General features: G+C 48.0%; 3 protein-coding genes across 12 annotated transcripts in view; all 3 read left to right on the top strand.

Annotated features, from left to right (window-relative positions):
* The first annotated feature begins 531 nt into the window (after positions 1-531).
* oafa (OAF homolog a (Drosophila)) lies at positions 532-13,486 on the top strand. The gene is made up of 4 exons (XM_084675198.1): positions 532-1,333; positions 10,194-10,328; positions 10,552-10,732; positions 11,761-13,486. The coding sequence occupies exons 1-4, from the start codon at positions 1,100-1,102 to the stop codon at positions 12,033-12,035; spliced, it is 825 nt and encodes a 274-aa protein (XP_084531324.1). The 5' UTR covers positions 532-1,099; the 3' UTR covers positions 12,036-13,486.
* Positions 13,487-13,556: 70 nt separating this feature from the next.
* tlcd5a (TLC domain containing 5a) lies at positions 13,557-17,349 on the top strand. Of its 2 annotated transcripts, none has more exons than XM_084673376.1 (3): positions 13,557-14,002; positions 14,928-15,130; positions 15,444-17,349. In XM_084673376.1, the coding sequence occupies exons 2-3, from the start codon at positions 14,935-14,937 to the stop codon at positions 15,974-15,976; spliced, it is 729 nt and encodes a 242-aa protein (XP_084529502.1). In that variant the 5' UTR covers positions 13,557-14,002; positions 14,928-14,934; the 3' UTR covers positions 15,977-17,349. The 2 variants fall into 2 exon arrangements, with proteins under 2 accessions (XP_084529502.1, XP_084529503.1); XM_084673377.1 differs by lacking the exon at positions 13,557-14,002 and adding an exon at positions 14,013-14,736.
* Positions 17,350-17,952: 603 nt separating this feature from the next.
* Positions 17,953-22,240, top strand: part of arhgef12a (Rho guanine nucleotide exchange factor (GEF) 12a) — a 30,281-nt gene continuing 25,993 nt past the window's right edge. For 8 of the 9 annotated variants that reach the window (XM_084674319.1, XM_084674317.1, XM_084674321.1 and 5 more), the window contains exon 1: positions 17,953-19,341. In XM_084674319.1, the coding sequence (XP_084530445.1) occupies positions 19,310-19,341 (32 nt within the window). In that variant the 5' untranslated portion in view covers positions 17,953-19,309. The remainder of the gene's footprint in view (positions 19,342-22,240) is intronic. The other variant, XM_084674312.1, reaches the window with a different exon arrangement.

Below are 22,240 nucleotides of genomic sequence, written 5' to 3'. Positions count from 1 at the left end.
AACAAACAAAAAAGAGGATTTCATACAATTTACTACTTTTAATTCTTACAGTTCCGAGAACTTAAATTGATCTGTATTTGTGCTCGTGTGCGTTTTTTGTTTCTTTTATTCTGCTTTTTTTCACAGGGAAAGAGTGACTCAGCCACAGATTGTGATGCAACCTTGTAATTATCTCAACCATCTAATTTTAAACTACATCACAACCTATGATTTATTTTCTTATGGATGGAATAGATAGGATAGACTATATGCATACATAAGTAGACAAATGTATGTACATAAATCTTCAATTTATCTTATGTTTTATGTTCAAGACATTTCGTTCTTAATGATAGGTTGCCATTATGTAATCTCTCACGTAACCACCTAAAAAGTCCCGGTAAAAGTCTGTTAAATGTGCTATTAAATTTGGTTCAAGATATGTTTATGTTGTTGTTCTCCTGAATAATAATACTAGCCCACCTGTGTGTCACAAGTTGAGACAAGGGGGAAGGGCCGCCTTTTGGAGGGTGGTGTGTGACTTTAAGAGTTTACAACATCATTGAATACACACACGGCTCCGTCGCTGAAAGTTGAGGCCAAGCAAGTAGAAGACCGCTCTGTTGGTGAGTTTGGATACCGAAGGAAGTGACGAGAATGAGATAGAAACGGAGAAAAAACATACACGGTTAATAACAGAAGAAATACGAGGCAACGTGCAGCTTTACAAATCAACAGTGCGGGGAAAGTAGAATGCGCATGACCTGCATAAGCGCTGAAGTGGCGAAGCAAAGTTTCTCAATGGAAAGCAACTAGCTGGAGCTCAGTGAAGAGCCGAGATTATGGACTCGACGCTGATAAGACCCCTTTCCACGGGAATTGTCTTGGTTTTGATTGAATAAACCAGCATCTTTTGAGACGTGTGTCTACTTCGTGCAAGGCAGGAGAATGGAAGAATATTTGGAGTTTACCCTCGAAACGAACGGATTGCAAAACCTGCCTTTCTGTGATAACTGAAATCAAAACTACAAATGTTTAGCGGGTATTTCGAATAGCGACACTTATTTGACGCACATCTTTCTCGTTTTCTTTTGTGAAGTTCGGTTTTGTCTCATCTGGAATGTTTGCCAGTGGTGTTACATCGGTTTCAGTTCGGACACACACTTTACTGATCTGTTTCACTCTGGTGCTGATAACCTTTGGACGCGGGTCAGAATTGAGGGTTCGCGTTCGTTTAGCTGACGGACAAATAACGGAGGAAGTTTTGGAAGCGGACGTAGAGAAGGACTCGATAACGTTGGAGTTCAAGCAAGGAGATGGGACTCTCATTACGTTCGTGGCCGACTTCAAACAGGTGAGTGGGAAACCCGTTTAAAAGTAGAACAGCATTAAAGGTGCCATATGTCTACCGTGCTGTTTGGGGTAATTGCCCACCATTGGCAACGCTTCCAGGCCAATCTGCGGTAAACAAGATAACATCTCCAACTTTAAAACAGTTAATCTAACCTAGCAAAATGGTGGGGCTTTTCCACTGTTTCCATGGCTGACTGTAAACTCTCAGCATGGTGATAGGCAAATAAGTCTCCTGAACGAAGGGGTGAGGTGGCAAACATTCCATGAATACACTCACTTGTTTGGAAACACTAGAAATGTCATTACACCATTTGGGCAGTGTCTCGTGACCCATGTCTCTGTTATTCCACTGTAATACAGCTAAGTATTGTATCGAGTTATAAGTGTTTATGTGTAGTCTGGGCAGTTAGGCCTGCACGGGACCCTGACTCTGTATAGCAGGGTTAATATGATGTAGGGTGTGGGGGTTAGGGTTAGTGTGAGGTAGGGTGTGATGGTTAGGGTTAGTGTGAGGTAGGGTGTATGGGGTAGGGTTTATGTGAGGTAGAGTGTGATGGTGAGAGTTAGTGTGGGGGACAGAGGAACATTTGAGCTGGGGGTGTGGTAGGGGAGGCATAGACCGAAACCAAGAGTCAGAGGCAGTGATGAAAGCCAGGCAGAGAGGAGGAGCAGAGTGGTGGCAGAGAGGGGACAGAGGCAGACGCACAGGAGCTGACAGGCAGAGGAGGTGTGTGTGTGTGCCTGTGTGTGTGTGTGTGTGTGTGTGTGTGTGTGTGATTGCAGGCGGGAGGGAGGGAAGGGTTAGCAGGATTAAGTGTCTGACCTGTTTGATCTGCCTGCTGGATCGCTAAGCTAATCGGCTAATTTGGAGTTCAAAAGGGACGAGGCCGCGATCCGACCACCACCGACATTATGTCCGACGGGTCGCCTGGCTTTCCAACATCACACTGTGGTAAGGGATTGCCCTCCCCCTCTCCAGGCCTGACCTTTCAACCCAGATACAAGCCTCAGACAACTGCTCCTCTGAAAAAACAGCCTTTCACCAGTGCAGGTGGGCAGTACTTGGATGAGTTCAAAAGATCCATCTCAGTTACATAAGCCAGTTGGACAGTCCACCTGTCTATTGAAATGGCAACGTGGAACAGGCTTTGGAACCTGCTACTGTTCTAGGTTCTGTGTAACTCTGGTTGGAACAAGGCAGGGGAAGTTCTGATTGAGGCAGTAACAGTTCTGAATAGGGCATGATTAGTTCTGAATGAGTCTGGGATCATTCTGAATGAGGCAGGGGTAATTCTGTATCTCTGGATTTACCTTTCCGGTCTTTCATTGACCCGTTTTCCTTCCAGAGCTGTTTCCATGTGGCTCTCATTCTCTTTCTCTCTCTCTCTCTCTCTCTCTCTCTCTCTCTCGCTCTCGCTCTCGCTCTCGCTCTCTCGCTCTCTCGCTCTCTTGCTCTTTCTTACTCTCTCTATGTTTCTCTCTCTTCCGCTCTCTGGCTTTGTCTTGAGCTCTCTCGTATCTGGAAGATTTATAGGAAGTTGGAGCGACTGTGCCTCCCAGCTGCCATGCTGGAGCGACTGCCAGCAGAACTCATGTGGGAGGGAGAGCTCGTCACAGGAACGTCCACCGTGAGGGGAGCCAGAAGGAACCAGCTAGAGAGGTGGGGGAGGAGGGAGGGAGAGAGAGAGAGAGATATGGAGGTTGGGGGGGCAGAGAGAGAGAAAGAGAGAGAGGGGGGGAGGTGAGAGGAAGGGTAGAGAGAGCGAGAGAGAGACAGACAAACAGACGAGGCGGAAGGATAGATAGAGGAGACAGTATGGAGGGTAGATAGAGGAGACAGTATGGAGGGTAGATAGAGGAGACAGTATGGAGGGTAGATAGAGGAGACAGTATGGAGGGTAGATAGAGGAGACAGTATGGAGGGTAGATAGAGGAGACAGTATGGAGGGTAGAGAGAGGAGGAGGGAGGTATAGAGGAAGGATAGAAAGACAGCAAGAGTGAGACTCAAGGGGGGATGTTGAATGTGATGAAGGGATGGAGAACTAGATACATAGACTAGTCTCTACTAAAAATAAGACCTTGTGTTCAGTAATGGGAAGAGACTCGTGTAATTGATGAGATCATGATTGTGTCATTGTAAGACACGAGAGGCGATAGCTACAGGTATGGACTGGTTCTGCAGTACAGTATTCATCACATAACAATTACATAGTTGTGAATCGTTATTACGCAATTTCACATCAACATATTCATTCACCAGCTGAACCAGCATGCTTGGCATGGTGGCTGGTACATGGCTGTCTGTGCAGGCTGGAGAGTTGGCCTTGGGCCTGAATACTAGAATACTGGAGTCCTGGGGCCTGGGTGTTGAGGCATAGCTTCTAGGTTCTGGGACCTGGACCCTGGCCTGTGTCCCGGGTCTTGGATGAGGGGGATATCGCCAGCTAATCCAGGAGATGTGCTCTGAGTGACGGAGTGACGCTGGGATTAGAAGAACTTGGCGTCATTACCCCAGAACACGTGTGTTTGGAATGACCTGGACCCCCTTTCTGCTTCCTCAGCCTGGAAGGGTTGGATCAGCTTCTTGTTTAACGTGACCCAGCTGTTGTCTGGATCTGATGATGATGTGGATGAACGCAGAACGACCCGATAACGGAACTGGAGGCAGAACAGAGAACGGTTATATATGTTCCATGTGTTCTACAGACAACCATACAGACTGAGTTGGTGAGGGTGACACTTGTTTTGTGTGTGTGTGTGTGTGTGGGGGGGGGGGGGTGAGTGTGTGTGCTTCAAGGACATCTGATAGGAAAACAAAAAGTTTGATGATGCCCGGAACTGAAAAACAATCAATCCTAGGGTTTGGCTCACTATCTTCTCTTTCGCTCTCTCTTGTCTCTCTCTGTCTCTGTCTGTCTGAACATAATATAAATACAGCCTGTCTCTGTGGAAGGTGATTAGAAGGAGGTGGAGGTCTGCCATATGTGTGGGGGGAAAGAGAGACAGAGAGGGAGAGCCTGAGTGAGGGAGAGAGAGCTGGAGAGACAGGCAGAGGGAGAGAGATGTCTCTGTCAGAGGGGGGGAGAGAACAGGCCAGGATGTGTCCAGATGAGAGCACTCTGCAGGCTGAATGTTTATCTGTCCTGCTCTCTCTCTCTCAACAGCAGAGTTTCACATCACCAGAATAGCTGGTTTCCATCAGCAAAGGAATGTCAGCCAGAAACCTCACATTCTCCCCAGTGTTGCAGGGTAACCCCTCTCTCTGTGTGTGCCTTCTGGCTCGGCTCACTTTACCTCATCTGATCGGCCTGTCCTGACTCTGGCTGCAGGGTGTTGTGGGTAATTGAGTTTTATCTGTGAGTGTCATCTTGCCCACTGACAGTCAGGTGTGCAGCAACAGATGTTAGGAATTTGTCTGACACACACACACACACACACACACACACATATATATAGAGAGAGAGAGAGAGAGAGAGAGAGAGAGAGAGAGAGAGAGAGAGAGAGAGAGAGAGAGAGAGAGAGAGAGAGAGAGAGAGAGAGAGAGAGAGAGAGAGAGAGAGAGAGAGAGAGAGAGAGAGAGAGAGAGAGAGAGAGAGAGAGAGAGAGAGAGAGAGAGAGAGAGAGAGAGAGAGAGAGAGAGAGAGAGAGAGAGAGAGAGAGAGAGAGAGAGAGAGAGAGAGAGAGGCGTCTATGGTAGGGAGACACACACAGACACACAGAGAGGGATGGAGGGAGGAAGACTGGAATGGAGAAGGGAAGCAGACAGGATGGGGAAATGAGGAGATGGAGGGAACTATAGAGATGGAGGGGGCGGAGGAGAGAGAGAGAGAGAGGGATGGAGGGCTGCCCTCCCAGGTTCTCTCAAGATCTCCCAGGATCAGTCCAGGACCAGGTCCCTCTCAGCCCAGGACCTGTCAATCCACCCTGCCCTCCTCTGTGTCCCAGTGACCGGGCTGGGGGCAGCAGTGACCGGGCTGGGGGCAGCAGTGACCGGGCTGGGGGCAGCAGTGACCAGGCTGGGGGCAGCAGTGACCGGGCTGGGGGCAGCAGTGACCAGGCTGGGGGCAGCCCCCTCCAGGACCAGGACAGGCTGGACAGTGTGGGTGGGCTCACGACTGCTCTCCTTCCTCCTGCGGGGAAGTGTCAACGGCAGACGCTTCCTCGACTGCAGGAAGTCACTGTACTCTAATGTGGTGTACATCTGTGTACCCCCCCTCACCGCCCGACACCATCCCTGTTTGTCGCTTGCACTGACTTGCCTGGTTGAATTACGCTTCAGTGTCTTGTCACACTTTACCAGTGAAGCCATGTTGTGGAAATGCCATGCAGGTTGGAACACAGGGACACACACACACAGGCTCCTCCTACCTGGGGATGGGTGTATTTCAGGTCAGGATGACTCTTTGTGTGTGTGTGTGTGTGGGGGGGGGGGCAGAGCTTAGAACTGGAGAAGAATCTCAAGGCTTTAGGGAGGAGACCACTGCTGAAATGTACAATTCTCTCTCTCTCTCTCTTTCTCTCTCTCTCTCTCTCTCTCTCTCTCTCTCTCTCTCTCTCTCTCTCTCTGTCTCTGTCTCTGTCTCTGTCTCTGTCTCTGTCTCTCTCTCTCTCTCTCTCTCTGTCTCCCATTCTCCCCCTCACCTCCTCTAACCTAGCGTGGCTGATCCTTGTAGATCTTCTCCCCAGATTGCTCCACATGGGTTGGTGTTGCGCAACGCTGCAGATCCAGGAAAGCCCAGGAATCATGGAGCCTATTGAGCAAGCGATGGTATCTCCATGATGGATGGCTTGCATGTATAGCGGGGAAATTAAATGGACTGTGTAATCAGTAGGGACACATGGATTGTGCCTTCAGTTGTGGGTGTTGGTGCCTTCAAGTCAGTGGGGGGAGAGGGGCGAGAAGGGGAGGGTGTGAGAGAGTGGAGGATGGGGTTGGAGGGAAGAAGTGAGAAAACAGTTGCTCATCATAAGTGGTGCCCGAGTTCTCAAGAAGAGAAAGAATATCAGGATGGTTGTAGAAAGAGAGAGGAGGTTGGGTTAAGAACAGAGGGAGGGGACCTGTGTGGGATAGTCTCATTCATATCCTCCCTTGTCCAGGTCACCATGAACACTAGCCAGGCCGCACCAGTTCCCTGTGTGATTTATCAGGGTTCATGGGAAAGAGGAAGGATTTTGAGATTTTAAAACATGAGTCAGAAAATACTGGAAGCAAGCGAAACTATCTTTCTACGAAAAACATCCTGTTCTCTGTGTGTGGCTGTGTGTCAGTGTGTGTAATCCTTCATCCCTTCTGTTTGACTTTGGTCTAACTTTGTATTGTCTGTTGAAACCCCAAACCAGACACCTTTCAACAGCAGAGGGCTTAGTGCTTTCATTGGCCATTCTCCGGTGTTGTTTGCTAATTGGCTGGCTGCTGGGACAGCCAGGTGTGACCGAGACCAATGAGAGTCCACATTCCTGTGCCTCTGCGACCTCCTGTAATTAACCTCTGTTCCAACATTCTCACCTCAGATACTCTCTTCCAGCTGCCTTTTCTCTCTCTCTCTCTCTCTCTCTCTCTCTCTCTCTCTCTCTCTCTCTCTCTCTCTCTCTCTCTCTCTCTCTCTCTCTCTCTCTCTCTCTCTCTCTCTCTCTCTCTCTCTCTCTCTCTCTCTCTCTCTCTCTCTCTCTCTCTCTCTCTCTCTCTCTCTCTCTCTCTCTCTCTCTCTCTCTCTCTCTCTCTCTCTCTCTCTCTCTCTCTCTCTCTCTCTCTCTCTCTCTCTCTCTCTCTCTCTCTCTCTCATGAATAGAACTAAAGAAACGATGACTGAATCAGCAAATACATGCACATTGTTGGCATGTCCGCTGTCACCCTCTCGCTCTCTCTCTTTCTTAATCTCACCCTCTCACACACCAGACGCAGCCACCCCCCACACACTTTCTATATTGTTTTCTTTGTCTTTCTCTCACTCTCTTCATATATCCACTCTATGGAACGGAACATCTGAGTGTTTATAATAGTGTTTTTAGATTTTAAATGTATGTTTCTTATATAAATATCTTATCGAGTGACTTAATTTATTGTTAAGTAAACAGCACGTTCATTTAAGAAATCTTTTCAAGTGAAAATCACTGCACTGGCAGCTAAATGTACTTGTTTAAAGTATAAGAAAACTCATAACTAATATTTGTGCACTTATATTTGATAAGGAATTTTTTGCCATTTAAAAAGTCCTTTATTCCTCCTTTCTCAGATTCTAATCTCCCTCAGAGACTAACCCTGGCCGATCCCTCTGCCTCACTGCAGGGTATGTCTCCCTACCATAGACGCTTCTCCTCTCCGCTTCTCCTCTCTCTCTCTCTCTCTTTGTCTCTGTCTCTCTCCCTCTCTCTCTCTCTCTCTCTCTCTCTCTCTCTCTCTCTCTCTCTCTCTCTCTCTCTCTCTCTCTCTCTCTCTCTCTCTCTCTCTCTCTCTCTCTCTCTCTCTCTCTCTCTCTCTCTCTCTCTCTCTCTCTCTCTCTCTCTCTCTCTCTCTCTCTCTCTCTCTCTCTCTCTCTCTCTCTCTCTCTCCCCGTCTTTCCCTCTATTTCAGGCACCAGAGAGAGAGACATGTCTCTCTCACCCTCTATTGCTCTCTGGCACCAGAAGTACATCCTTGTCTCTCACAATCAGGAAGCAGAGTCGCGTCTCTCTCTCAGACAACAGAGACACCAGAGCAGAGCTGGAGTCTCTCTCTCAGACAGCAGTGCTGGAGTCTGAGTCAGTCAGCTGGCTGGTTAGAGGCCTGGCCCCCGCCTGTGCTGGCTTGGCCTTTTTAAGTGTTTGTTTGCGCTGCGTCGGGCGGCCCTGGCACACCTACAAGACTCTGATTGGGTAGGCGACTGTGAAACTGAATATTTATCACCCATTGGTTGTAACTGATTTGGAGTCAGTGTTGGTGGCTGTGTTTGTACTGTGTTTATTTAGCGAGAGAAGTTTGTTCGTCATCGCTTGGGATCCTTTGTTTTTCCTTTTGTGAAAATGTCATCCTCTCACTCACACACCCACACACACAGGGTCAAACCACAGATCCTAAATGACTCATCAAACTGAGTCTGACCAGTGGGCCTCCATCCAGCAGCCTTATCAACAGACAGGGTCTTAGGGGGATTGGGGAACAGGAAGGAGGGCCTCCAACACACACACACACGCTCCCTCCCCAGCCATAGCCTACATTGCCCTGAGGCTAGCCAGCCAGCCAGCCAGTGTTTGGCAGGGCCCTACTCCAGTGGAGTCCATTCTGGGACAGGGGTCCTAGTGACGAGCAGACAGGCCTCCATACAGTTTCAATGTGCTATCTCCTTAGGCAAGATTTACTGCTGTTTGTTGCTTGGCCTACAGATTTACTGCTGTTTGTCGCTGGGCCTACATCAAGACCAGTCTAATGCATGAGTTACTGCTGTCTCTGTATGTCACTGGGCCCCACATTCAGACCAGGCTAGTGCATGGAGGGCGTGTGGTTGTAGAAAACAGAGAACTGTGGAGAACACGGACGACCATGATGAAGCTGCTTGCCTGGGCCTCTTTCTGATGGCTGGCATTCGGACAGGGAAGCTCTCCCTTCTCTCCAGCGGATGAGATTCTTCACGGATTATTTTGAAAATGTAGCAATTTGAGTTTAATTGCATTGCCAGTTGGCTTTAATTGACATCTGGCTTGCTCGGTGTTTGAAGAGCTGTCAGATGCAGAGCGTGGGCCTAACGTATGCATCATCCTATCAGACTCACGTTCTTCCATGGTACAGGAAGTGGTCAGGTCTGCCAACAGGAAGTGGCTAACCATAAATACCTTTGATTGTCAGTGTGTGTGTGTGTGTGTGTCAGGCCAGTGTTTGTGGGTTGGCACCAGCTGTATGGCAGGAGGCAGTTAAGACTGCAACCAACACTCCTCCTCCTCCTGCTGGGTATTTATAGTACCCTGCATGGCATCATGTTTGTTTACACAAATCACACACATTGTCTGGAGGCACAGGAACCACATTACAGACACACAACCGTATGATGTTTTCCTCTGCCCTCCCTAGTCTCCAGAAGGACCAGTCCTCTCTTGTTTAATGGAAGGGATGAAAAGGGGCACGCAGAGGGCAAAAGGAAGGAGGGAGGGAGGGGGGGGGAATGTACACACACATACACCCACTCACTGCCCTGTTATAGAGAGCTACCTCCTGAGGTGCATGCTGGGAGCTTCCCTGTAATTACACAGTAGTGCCCTGAAGCAGTCTCTGGGACTGAGGGGGAGGAACCCCCCCAACACCTCCCACACACACACACACACACACACACACGTGCACACCAGACACACACACACGTACACACCACATACACATACACACACTACACACATTCTCTCATCCTCCCACCCAGAAACAAAGCACTGTGTTGGGGTGGCTTCTGTCTGGGAGGTCTTCTCACAGAGATGGGTGTGTGTTAGTGTGTGTGTGTGTGTGTGTGTGTGTGCGTGTGTGTGGGGCAGGGCTGGAGCCAGGAGACTGTCAGGGCCAGGGAGAGAGGGGGAAGATGGAGGACAGGTCGTTGGCCTTGTTCTCCCAGCTGGAGCTTCCCATCATGCTTTGCATGGCCTCTCTCAGAACCCGTCCTGTTCCCGGGGTCGCAGCCAGAGCTCTCGCTCCGTTGCCAATAGCAACAGAGCTGCAGAACTCTCCAGAATCGTCCTCTCCGTCGGGTTCTGTGTAAAAGCATGCAGTGTTGGGAGGAGGGGGTTAGCTAACCAGTATCTCTATGAAATATTATTTATTTTTTTTCTGTCAATGGTCGAGCGTATCCAGATGCCCCTGCTCTACCCCCTCCTCCCTGACCATCCTGGTCCCTGTGTGTGTCTGCAGGATGTGAAGATCTTCCGGGCGCTGGTCCTGGGGGAGCTGGAGCGAGGGCAGAGCCAGTACCAGACACTCTGCTTCATCTCACACCTGGGACACAACGAGATCATCCCCAGCGAGTCCATGGCCCGGCTCCGCCAGGTAGGAGAGGGGGAGGAGGAGGACAGGGGGAGGAGGAGGACAGGGGGAAGAAGAGGAGAGTGGAGAAGAAGAGGAGAGTGGAGAAGCTCGAATGATGGGAGGGAAGGAAGGAGGGAGGAAAAAAGGGAGGGACAGTGCACTGAAAGATCTCCTTGGAACCAGTGAGAAGGACACTGCTGCACGTACCGGAGCGTTGACTGAGTTTGACCTTCTGATTGGACAGAAAAACCCTCACGCCATACGGCTGGCGGAGGAGAGGCGTGGCCTGGAGCAGCTGGCGATGGGTGTGGCTGTGAACGTGAGCCGGGTGGCTCAGCTGAGTGGACACATCCACGACATGTGCAGCGAGGCGCGAGAGGCGCTGTATACCCGCGAGGCCGACGCACAACACTGGCAGGACAGAGGTGAGACCCTGGCTGGCTGCTGGCAGGCCGGTTGACTGGTTGGTTGGCTGGCTGACTGGCTGGCTGGCTGGCTGGTTGGTTGGTTGCCTCACTGTCAGCCTGTTTGTCCAACCCATCTTTCCTTACTTCCTTCCTTTTATCTTTATCTCTTTCTCTTTCATAGTTTTCTTGAGTCTCTGCCTCCCTTTCTCAACCACACACTCTCTCCATCTCTATCGGACTCGTCTGTATCTGTCTGACATTCTGTTTCCATCTCTGACACCCTCGCTCGTCTCTGTGGTGCAGTGGGATTTGATCTTATCCACTCAGGGCTACTGTAGAAGGCCCCCTTTTCCATTCCCTCTCCCCTCTGAAGCCTGTCTGGTCTGGCCTCTCTTCGGATAAGATAGAAACTTGCTCCACTTCTCAAACTAAATCCCTCTATCTATCCCTCTCTATTTCTTTTCACATACATATATCTCTTTCTTTCTGCCTTTCTTTCTCACTCTCTTACTCTCCCTCCCTTTTTTCTCCCTTTTGAACCTTTTTGTTTCTTCCTTACTCTCTCTTCATCTCCCATATATTTCTTTTTCTCCCCTTTTCTCACTCCCCCCTCACCCCCTTCTCTCTCTCCCTCTCAATCCTGCCAAGCCAACACAGTCCTACTTCAGTCCCACTCAGTTCTGAAACGTCAGAGATTATGTAACCTAACTTGAAGTCAAACATTCTCTGTACTTCCTCTAAGAGCCCCTTGTGTTTGAGTGCATGCTTGAGCTCGCCACTGGGTCATAAACACCACAGGGTCAGAAGTCAACAAAGAGATAATGTCCAGGAGATAGCGTCACAAAAATAGAGGTGATGGCATTATAGATGACAATAATAACGACGGAACCATGAGACAGTGGAAAGGAGAAGAACATGACAACAGCATACCTGTCAATAGGGGGACAGTTCTGTCATAGGAGACGCTTTCCTGTACGTGACAACATGTTATTACATGTTCATTGATGAATTGGTGGCTTCATTTATGTGGTGCATTCCTCCCTCAGGTGTGGAGGGCTCAGTGTTTGAGCTGCTGCCCCAGGGGTCGGAGGCCACGCCCCTGCCCCCCTGCCGCTCGACCAGTGACCCGTGGCAGGCCTGCACGTGCAGCTACAGCCTGCGTCTGGAGTGGTACCCCTGCCTGCTCAAGTACTGCCGCAGCCGGGACACGACGGGCCGGGCGAGCCCCTACAAGTGTGGCATCAAGAGCTGCAGCAAGGGCTACAGCTTCACCTACTACGTCCCCCACAAACAGCTCTGCCTCTGGGATGAGGAGACATAACCTGGGGCAGGGCCCAGGTCTGGGGCATGATGTCTGGGGTCTGACCATGCCCCTCCTCCCCTCTTCCCCCCAACCAACCGTGGTCTTTAATAAACCAGAGATGCCTGCTTGCTCCTGTGAGGACCTACACACAGCTGTCTCACAGCCTGCTGGCTCTCCTGCAGCTCAATGGCTTCCTGACATTCAGACCACAATGACCATTTCCTGCTAATCACTTGTGCCAATGTGGGAAAGTGAATGGCAAATGCTGACAACATCCTGTCCCGACCAGGAAGTGGAGGTGTATTGGACAGTGCAGCTTCCTGTACGTGTGTGGCCAGTATAGGAAGTGAACTGGCGATTAGAACAATGTCTCTGTTGCCTGCCAAAGCAAACCTGGGGAAGAGCTTGTCTGGGGTATGTGTAGCAACTCATACAGCTGCAAAACTGATCTGCTTCAATGCTGCCATTATTTATTATGTTGCAAAGTGAAATTATCAAAAAGCCTAGGTGTTGTGATATTCTTAGAACTTTAGCTCATGATGATGATGATGTTGTTGTTGTTGGTGTCCCTGACTAGTCAGTAAGAAAGCAACATGTCTACAATATCTTTTTTACTGGGCATTGTACACAGATAGTTACTGCTATGTGGGTACAGGCGTAGTGCTTGGACAGGGGAATGAGACATTGCTGTGTGGTGAACCAAGGATGTGAGGGAAAAAAAGGTGGACCAGTTGATGCCAGTGATCCAAGTGTTATTGCAGAGTGATTAATCAGGGTTTAACAGATTACCTATCAGTCATAGATTAAATGTACTTTTCTCATGTCGAGTAACCTAGTGAAGACCTTGATTAGGTTGTTGTTATGGATGTGAAAGTTCACACGTTGAAGAGTGGAAAAGGGCTCATTCTAAAAGGTTTGTGTGATGTGTGTGCACAAAACAATACTGCCACCCTCTGGTCACTAATGGGGTTTCATGCAAAACTATCAAACTGAACGAATGTGAACTACAGCAAACTTATTATTCGCAGTACATTTCTACATTTCACACCCTCGCCTCAGCACCACCTCAGTTTAGTCATAGGCTTGTAATATAGATGATTAGCAGTCTTGCTGACAAAGGACCAAATACAGACTCAGTCTGTTGTCTCTAAAGTGAGGATTCAACAATGAAATCTATATTTTTTACTAACCTTTTTTGTAACACAGTTGTTGAATTGATGTTTGTATTTTTATTTTATTTTTTATGCCATATTATTGTTTGGCCATTTCAATCTCCTATAATCAAGTGCCTTAACATTTCGTCTGTTGTTTTTGCTACAGTCCTAGAATAAAATATCATCCTATTTTTATATTAAAGAGTGTCGTATGTTTTGCAAAGTGTGTTATTCCAGAGTAAAAATGAAGAACTTATTTACAATCCAAAACGTTTATATTGTCTTAAGGGATTCAATAAAGTGTATCAATGCATACTTGTGGCTCTTTTGACTTTTAGATTGTAAAATTCGCCCCCACTTTCCATCTGCAACCCTGAATAGAGAACGCGAAGTAGCGTAGCTACCTTCCTCACCACCAGATGTCTCTAGCCTAGTCTAGGATTCCGAACCACCATCCTGACCAACAAACCGACCAACAGGATGGCTGGATCTCGATCAACATTAGCTATAGACTAGAGAGACCGACAACCTCCCATGCTAAATATGTATTTAGCCTTGGTAGCTGTCTTTAATTGCCTACTGCAACGTCAAAATCCCGTATTGGGAAATTAGCTGTTGCCAGCGTAGTCTGCTGCTTCTGTTGCATAGTTTTAGAAGGAGGAGGAAAGAAGGAGGGGGAGATGCTGTTTACGAGCCGGAGATAGCCGAGGGACACCATGAACACACAAACGAAGGCACTGTCACCAGACGATGCTTGCCGCTGCCAGGCACAAAAGGACTAAAGACAGCCTGAGGATCAAGACGTTCATGTGCATGCTTTGGATAAATAAGGTGATGATTTGGTTGTAAGCCGAGCATTTCGTTTATTTGTGTCGGTAGTAATTTCGTTGTTATTTGTCTCATTAGCATTAGCCATCTAGCTAGTATCCATATTAAAGAACAGATAGCATAGGGGGCAGCTAGCCATGGTGTGTCGTTGGCTATTACAAAGTACAAGACAGCTAGCATATTCTGTTATAAGCCACCATGACACCTGCCTCAATCACTTAATCAAGCAGCGAGTACAGTAATATGTACACCTCTTGTCTTCAACGTATTACTATTGTTATTGTTGATGTGAACACACTAGTTTAGCTAGCCAGTCCTTTCCTAGTCTTTGATGAATAGGGCACTGTATTCCATAGAACAGAACACAATTGTATAGGATATCACGCAATAATACTCCACACTGTGGGACTGGACTGTTGTCAGACACCTGAAGATAACAAACAAAATAAAAAAACGTGCAGAGTTGACAGAATATTTGCAGTGCAATCAAACAGACTCTGATCTAGTTTGGAAACTCCCTCCAGTGTGGAGGTCAAGATGTCTCCTAATGGGACGCTGTGGTCTGATAAAACGTCACCAGAGTGGAGGAGGGCAGCCTTCCCACTACGCAGACAAGCTCTCGTTGAGTCCAGGACACAGACAGAGCACCCAGCTACTCACTCACACACACTCACACTCGCTCAAACATACTGACAGACCTCTGTCAGGAACACTGGATCTGTACAGCTTCCTGGAAGGTAAAGCAGCTCCACAGTGTTTGAATTCTGTATTGTACAGCAGGAGAGGGTGTCTATCGTTTTACTTAACAGATTTTTGGCAAGTTTTTTTGGTTAGATTTAGATAACCTATGCAGACTGTTCTGAGCACAGTGGATGACAGAGGGAAGCTTAACTGAAATGTAATTATCTGTGTGTGTGTGTCTCTTCAGCCAAGGAATGGCGTTGATGGTTGTGGGTGTAGTCCTGTGCCTGTCAGGCTGGATCTCTTTGTACACGCTGCTGTGTAACATCAACGGTTCCCGTGGATACGAGTGGAACTGTCGCCTGGTAACCCTGGTCCATGGGATCATGGCGGTCTGCATCACAGCGTACATAGGCTACATAGACGGACCCTGGCCCTTCACTTACCCAGGTCAGCACACACACTGCTCTCATTGTATGGTAGTGTCGTTGATTCCAACAGAACGCTGTTACAAGCAGCTAGAGGCTGTTGTAGGTAGAATGTTCTTTGTTGCCTGGGAGCCATACAACTGCATTGTAGACAAAAGTTATCTGCGTAAATACAGTTACAACAGAGATATAGCGACAACAGACCAGCTAAACCAAAAGCATGAAATATGATCTGTATTCACCTCCAAGTATCCTTTCCTAAGAAGTTACTCCGGACACTGTATCTTCTGCTGTTCCAACATCTGAGACTCTCCCCCTTCACGTGTTGCAAACAGGCACCAAGAACACCCCCCTCCAGATCACCGCGTTGGCCCTGAGCCTGGGCTACTTCCTGTTCGACATGGGCTGGTGTGTGTACTTCCAGACGGAGGGCCCTGTGATGCTGGCCCACCACACCATCAGCATCCTGGGCATCATGCTGACCCTGGGCCTAGGCGAGTCTGGCATCGAGTCTTGCTCTGTCCTGTTCGGCAGCGAGGTGACCAACCCGCTCCTCCAGACGCGCTGGTTCCTGCGTCAGACTGGCCGCTACGACAGCGCCCTGGGCGACGCGGTGGACGTGGTCTTCGTGCTGCTGTTTGTGCTGATGCGGGTGGTGGTGGGCGGGTTCATGCTGTATTGTGAGCTAGCCTCGCCGAGGCCCATGTTTGTCATCAAGTGTGGGGGCGTGGCCATGTACGCAATGTCCTGGGTGTTCATGGTGGACATTGTGCGGTTCACGCTGAAGAAGAGCAGGAACTGGGGGCGGCGCCGCGGAGAGCAGCGTCCACCGGTCCTGGTCAACGGACATGATGGGAAGACGGACTGAGAGGAGAGGAGGCAGAGACATGCTAAAGGAAGATGGAATATGAGAGAGAAAGGAAAGACAGAGAGACGCAGTAGGAAGATGGAATGAGACCAGGGGACAGAGAGAAAGAGGTTGTAGGAGATTCAAGACTGATTGACCGGGGTATAGAAAAAGAAAGAAAGGTTGGTGAATACAGAGTGGATAGACTGGAGTCTCCTCTCCTATCCTCTCTCCTCCTAGTCTATCTCCTCTGCAGGTGGACAAGGCAGTCATAGTGCGACTTTCTTCATGTAACAGTGAATTATGGAAATTTACAGATTAGCAACGGACGTTTTTACTTTGTGTAACAAAGTCGATTGAACAGAGCTACTTACATACATTTGGCCTCAGCAACTGAAAGTTATCAGATAGTTGTGGGTGCCAAAGTGAGTCTTCGTACTGTCTAGAACTCTATCCTGTTAATCTCGATGTTGGGGATTTTTGGGGCATCTTTTGAGAGCATGAAACAACTGTGAATATAACAAATATAGACACTACATTTTTGTTTTAACAACTGATTATGTTGAAATATCTTGCCACACAAACAAGAAGAAAAAACAACAACCGTGGCATAGTTCATGTCTTTCAAACCAAAGATGTAGTGACTGCCAATATACAACGAACCAAGTGGTTTCGCAAGTGTATTTCTGTGACCTGTGACCTAATAGGGCTAATGTTCCTATGGAAACAGAATGTTAGGAGAAACATAGTTCTAGTGTCCAGAGATTTCCGTCCGACCATATGAAGTGTAAATCAGACGTTTTGCCGTATTTCGGTGAATCTGCAGCTCGCAAAGGGAGCTAAAAGAGTGTTTTGGTCTTGGATGATGTTGCATGGTATTATCTTTCAGTACATATTAACTTCACTATCTCACTACTTTGTATAATCCCCCTATCAGTTTCCAGTGCATTATATGAGTGGGTGTGGTGTCTGCCAATGCTTTCAGAGATAATGGCTTGCTTTCCATGTGGCATGTTGCAATTCTGATATTACAATACTGATGTCAGCTGGTGGCTCTCCAGTTTACACTACATCTCTCCTGGGTCAATGTATCTACAATTGCCTTTCTGTGATGTTTAGCATCACTGGATGGATCACCAAATACCATAGCACTAGTTGTTGCAAGAGGGCCTTATACCCTGGTGTGTTCATTAATATTTGTAATTTACTACTTTTGTATCAAGTGTTCATCTATTTTCAACCTGTGACTGTGAAACGGGAGTGTTTTAACCTGTGTGTGCCTTCGTGACTTGAATGTACCTCTTCCCGATGTTTGTTTTCTTATCTCAGTGTGTTCTACGTCCACCCTTGATAATGGATTTCCAATCTTGAACAAGTAAAACTTTCTGAAATTATTGTCGTGTACGCTGATCTGGCAAGACATTGTGTGTAATTGGCTCTTTGCGCGCCTGTGGTACTCTGACTATCCACCAGATGGCATACGGAAATCATCCACGCTTTCATGGACATCCGAGGACATCAACGAGCTATAGCTTCTTTATCATAAACACAAAGCCGGTTAATCCTTTTACAACAACTCTGTGTGTATACTGTCAATGGTGTATACAATACTATACAGTACACATCACTCAGTGCATTCGAGTGTTGTAATTATAGCCCTTTAAATATACATTATGTCGGGTCTATCACAGCCTGTCTACTTGTTTGAACTGCTAGTTAGTAGCTAGTGTATGTCAATGTAATCCCAGAGAATTGTGGATTTGTGGAGGAAGTAATGTTAATAGAGAATCTATCTGTTGTGGTTACATATTACGAAGTTAAAATAATACCATCATGATACTAATATCGTGAATAAACAAGATAATAGAGAATTGTATCATAAAAGAACAACTGCTGTATCAGTAGCATTAATATTGTTAATGTTATTTTATTATTATTATTTCGGTTGCAACGTTTTGTTTTTTTCCTCCCGGCGGAAGTACAGTAGTCGCCTGCAGTTTTGGAGCTGTGCTGTGTTGGCCTGCCGGGGCGTAGGGAAAATTTGGGAAATTGAAGAAAGTCGTTACTATCCATACTGTAATTGACTCCAACGTAGGAAAAGTGTTGGGTTTAATTGAGTGTTACCAGATTATTGGTAAATAATTATTTGAGAGTCCGTGTTTGCTGCTTTTTATCTGTTAGCACGTTGCTAAAACTGCATTCACGGGAATTCTGAACTCAAAACGACTGAATTCGGGAAACATGGAGTCAAGGAAAGCTGCGATCCGCTAGTCGAGTTTTGCAATCCTGAAGAGAGACTCAAAGGACACCGGGAACTAACTTTCATACCCTCCTGTACCGTACCTGGGATCGTACTGATTTTATTTTCATTGCGAAGATTGTTTTTGTAAACAGGAGTCGTATTTGCACCGGTGGGAGCGGGGCGCAGAGCAAAGTTTTCTATTGAAAGAGCTGGCTAGCTAGCTAGCCAGAGAGTTTGCTAGCTTGACCTAACCTCCGCACGGACATCAACATTTTGACTCTAACTGTAGCTGCGAAACAATTATTTATAAAAACCAATTCAGCACCGATAGCCAAAGAACACTTTATTATAGCTTTACTACTTCATCACTGTACTGCAAAGCTAACCACATTGCTGCCATTAGCTTTCGTTCGCTAATTTGTTACACGGGTTTCAACTGAGTTGCCAGTCTTAAAGAATTTCTCCGCTACGCTAGCTGGTCACGAGGGACTAGTCGGTACGGTCTGGAAGCTGGGAACACCAAACGGGACTGACGGAATTCTGAGCATCCCTGAAAATCGTTTTCATCGGGCTGGGAGTAGCTCGTTAGCTTATCGGTCTGAGTGTGTTTACACGTTCGGATTTGATTTCCAGTGTGATGCAAATCTTTTCGATCGACCTCAGAGGATTACATGGACACGGATGCAGGTGACAGTACCACCGCTAATATTTTGTTAAGGGAATAGATTAGGAGTCTATCCTCAGCATCTGCAAACGAGTGCATCTTCGCGACGAAAGGAGACGTGCCCATATTAATGCAAATAAATTGCTTTTGTTACGATAATCTAGGCAAGGTTCCGTATACAATGGTTTGGCATAGGTAACCAACAACACTCAATACTGTTGAAGGGATACCGTTCTTGCATTGGGAATCTTTTTGACGTGGCTGTCAAAACGTGCTGGTTTCTCACTGCAGACCCATCTTTCAACAACTCAGTCCAGCCCTTGTTCTGCCCTTTCAGCACTCACACAGACGAATGTTTCTGAAAGACACTTATAAGAGACTGTCTCGTCGCCTTATGGAAAATGTCAATCGGAAATAAATCGCAGCAAGTCTAAGAAACGGAAGCCCAATGAGCGACACACAGTCCAGTACCTCTGACAGGTAAATAGCGACCTTCAACACACCCAAATGTTAACACGCACACACACACACAGATAGGTACTCCGTGCACCGGGCCATTGTCATAGAAGACAACAAGCGCTTTTACCAGCTGTACCGGTAGTCTGTTCTCCAGTTTAGGCATCCCCATAGATAGACGTTTCACCATAACAGTCAGCGGGGACAAACATGTCATAAAGACAGTTAGATTAAAAAGCATATCCACCATAAACGCCACGTGCATTTTTGGTAGGGAGGCCTTCAGGCATGTAAACTTTTGAACTTTCCATAACCAGTATAGTTCCTAAAAACGAACAACACCTGAATGTGTGCATGTTTTCAGTGAGGATGAGTCAGCAGCATCCGGTACTAACGCCAGTCTCCTTGTTGCCAGCTAGATGACAAACAGTGAAAGAAAGAACAAGAGGCAAAGATAGAAAAAGAGTGAATGCAGTTGCGGAGTGTTTTCTCTGAGTTGATGAGACCTGACAGGAGGATTGATAGTTGATGCAGTCGCACCCTCAAGCCTTCTCACCTGAGAATCGCTTGTCCTGCTTTAAATGGAGTGCAACAGACTGGAAAGAGCCTAGAGCAGGTAGTGAGTAGACTTGGCTAGACATGCAGGCCGAGAGCAAGTTCCGTTCTCTCTCTCTCTCTCTCTCTCTCTCTCTCTCTCTCTCTCTCTCTCTCTCTCTCTCTCTCTCTCTTTCTCTCTCTCTCTCTCTCTCTCTCTCTCTCTCTCTCTCTCTCTCTCTCTCTCTCCTCCAGTAGTTTGTGTAGTGTGACAGCATGGTCAGGGATAGAGATTATAGAGAGAGCAGGAACAGAGTGCTATCAGGTCGGCCTGGCCATATTCAGATTAGATTCCGAGTGAGAGAGAGACATCAGTTAGAGCTTAGGGGACGGGAGAGAGAGAGACTACATAGACTAGAATAATATCAGTCGTGTAATGGGATGGGACAGAATGACCAGGAGAAAGAGTGCAGCACTAAGGGAGAGACCAGTGGGAATTATACTCAAGACAAGGAGAGACACATAGTAAAGACTCAGCTATGGGGACAGAAGAGAGTGGGGCTAGGGAAGGATGACGAGAGGGAGGGAGGGAGGGAGAGAGAGAGAGAGAGAGCAGCCTTAAGAGAACTGATGTTGTGTGTCTGCCAAAGTCACATGCAGGTATGAGGTAAGCCCTACTCAGCTCCTCATTCACACAACAGTGAGAGGCTAAGATGCCACCTGAGCCTCTAAAGCAATTTAGACCAGGCAGCTATTACTCAAGAGACACTCCAGAGACTTACAGTATGGAAAGAGAGATCGACAAGGGAGGCAGAGATACATACAGGCAGGCAGAGACAGACAAACAAAGGAAGCATGTTAGCAAGGGAGGGAATCCCTCCTGTTTAACATTAGACCTCCTCACTGTGATTAAAGCAACGCTGATTATCAGGCTGTGTCACTGCCGACCTCTCCACAGAGCAGAGAGAGAGAGGGGGGGGGGCAAGGAATGGGAGACGGTTAGGGGGAGCGTGTGAGAGATAGATAGAGATGGAGAGGAAGATGAACTGAAAGATGAGAGAGGAGGAGAGGGGGGGGGGTTAGCCCATGTTGGCCATGATTAGGAAAGCAGGGTGGGGCTGTAGCCTGGTTACATGGTAGAGGGGAGGTCTCTTCACCCCATCCCGTGATGCTGATGGGAGGAGACAGTCACTCCACAGTCTCCTGGTTTCAGAGAGGGCTGCAGGACAGAGCCCAGCTAGCATGGGAGGGCAGGGAGGAAGAGTGTCAGGTCTTCATTTGTTTACTTGTCTTCACTTGTCAATGTTAAGAGCTCTGGCCCTCTCACGCTGGCTCCTTACTGACTGGTGATGGGGAGGCTGTGTCTGGGGGAGGCTGTGTCTGGGGGAGGCTGTGTCTGGGGGAGGCTGTGTCTGGGGGAGGCTGTGTCTGGGGGAGGCTGTGTCCGGGGGAGGCTGTGTCCGGGGGAGGCTGTGTCCGGGGGAGGCTGTGTCCGGGGGAGGCTGTGTCCGGGGGAGGCTGTGTCCGGGGGAGGCTGTGTTTGATGTAACCTGTGTCTGGTGTTTAACCAACAGAGTGCTCTGATGTGACTGCTTGCTGTAGCTAAAGGACAGATATGTGGATATGGAACATAGATTAGCCCAGCTGCAAAGCTGCAGAGCTGCAGCCAGCAGTGTCTTATCAGCTTGGCTAGACACTTTTCTTTTCCAACAGGGCCTCTCACCTGGTGTGGTGTGCTATTATAACAGAAGCGTGAGTGCGTGAGTGCGTGCGTGCGTGCGTGCGTGCGTGCGTGCGTGCGAGAGAGAGAGAGAGAGAGAGAGAGAGAGAGAGAGAGAGAGAGAGAGAGAGAGAGAGAGAGAGAGAGAGAGAGAGAGAGAGAGAGAGAGAGAGAGAGAGAGAGAGAGAGAGAGAGAGAGAGAGAGAGAGAGAGAGAGAGAGAGAGAGAGAGAGAGAGAGAGAGAGAGAGAGAGAGAGAGAGAGAGAGAGAGAGAGAGAGAGAGAGAGAGAGAGAGAGAGAGAGAGAGAGAGAGAGAGAGAGAGAGAGCTTGTGTATGTGTGGAGTCATTGTGTGTGTTTGTCTGAAAGAGACAGCGTGTGTGAGACAGATAGAGGGCAAATGCAGCTTCTCTGCAGCCATTTAGATGTGATTTATGTGACCCTGCCCCCCCTGCCCCCGGCCGCCTCCCTGGTGGGGATGCTCTGATCTAATTGAATGCAGTCTGAGGGCCAGTAGGGAGTGTGCAGAGAACAGCTACCTGCTGCACTACAATTAATCACACACAAACACACAGATAGCTAGAATACAAACACACACACGCACTTATAGATAAGCGAGCTAGCGTACACGCACACACATACAAATATACCTACACTCAGAAAGGCTAGC

Source organism: Hypomesus nipponensis, chromosome 15 (assembly GCF_054491055.1).
Source record: "Hypomesus nipponensis isolate SF chromosome 15, ASM5449105v1, whole genome shotgun sequence".
NCBI classification, from domain to species: Eukaryota; Metazoa; Chordata; class Actinopteri; order Osmeriformes; family Osmeridae; genus Hypomesus; species Hypomesus nipponensis.
This window is presented reverse-complemented; position numbering and strand designations above follow the sequence as displayed.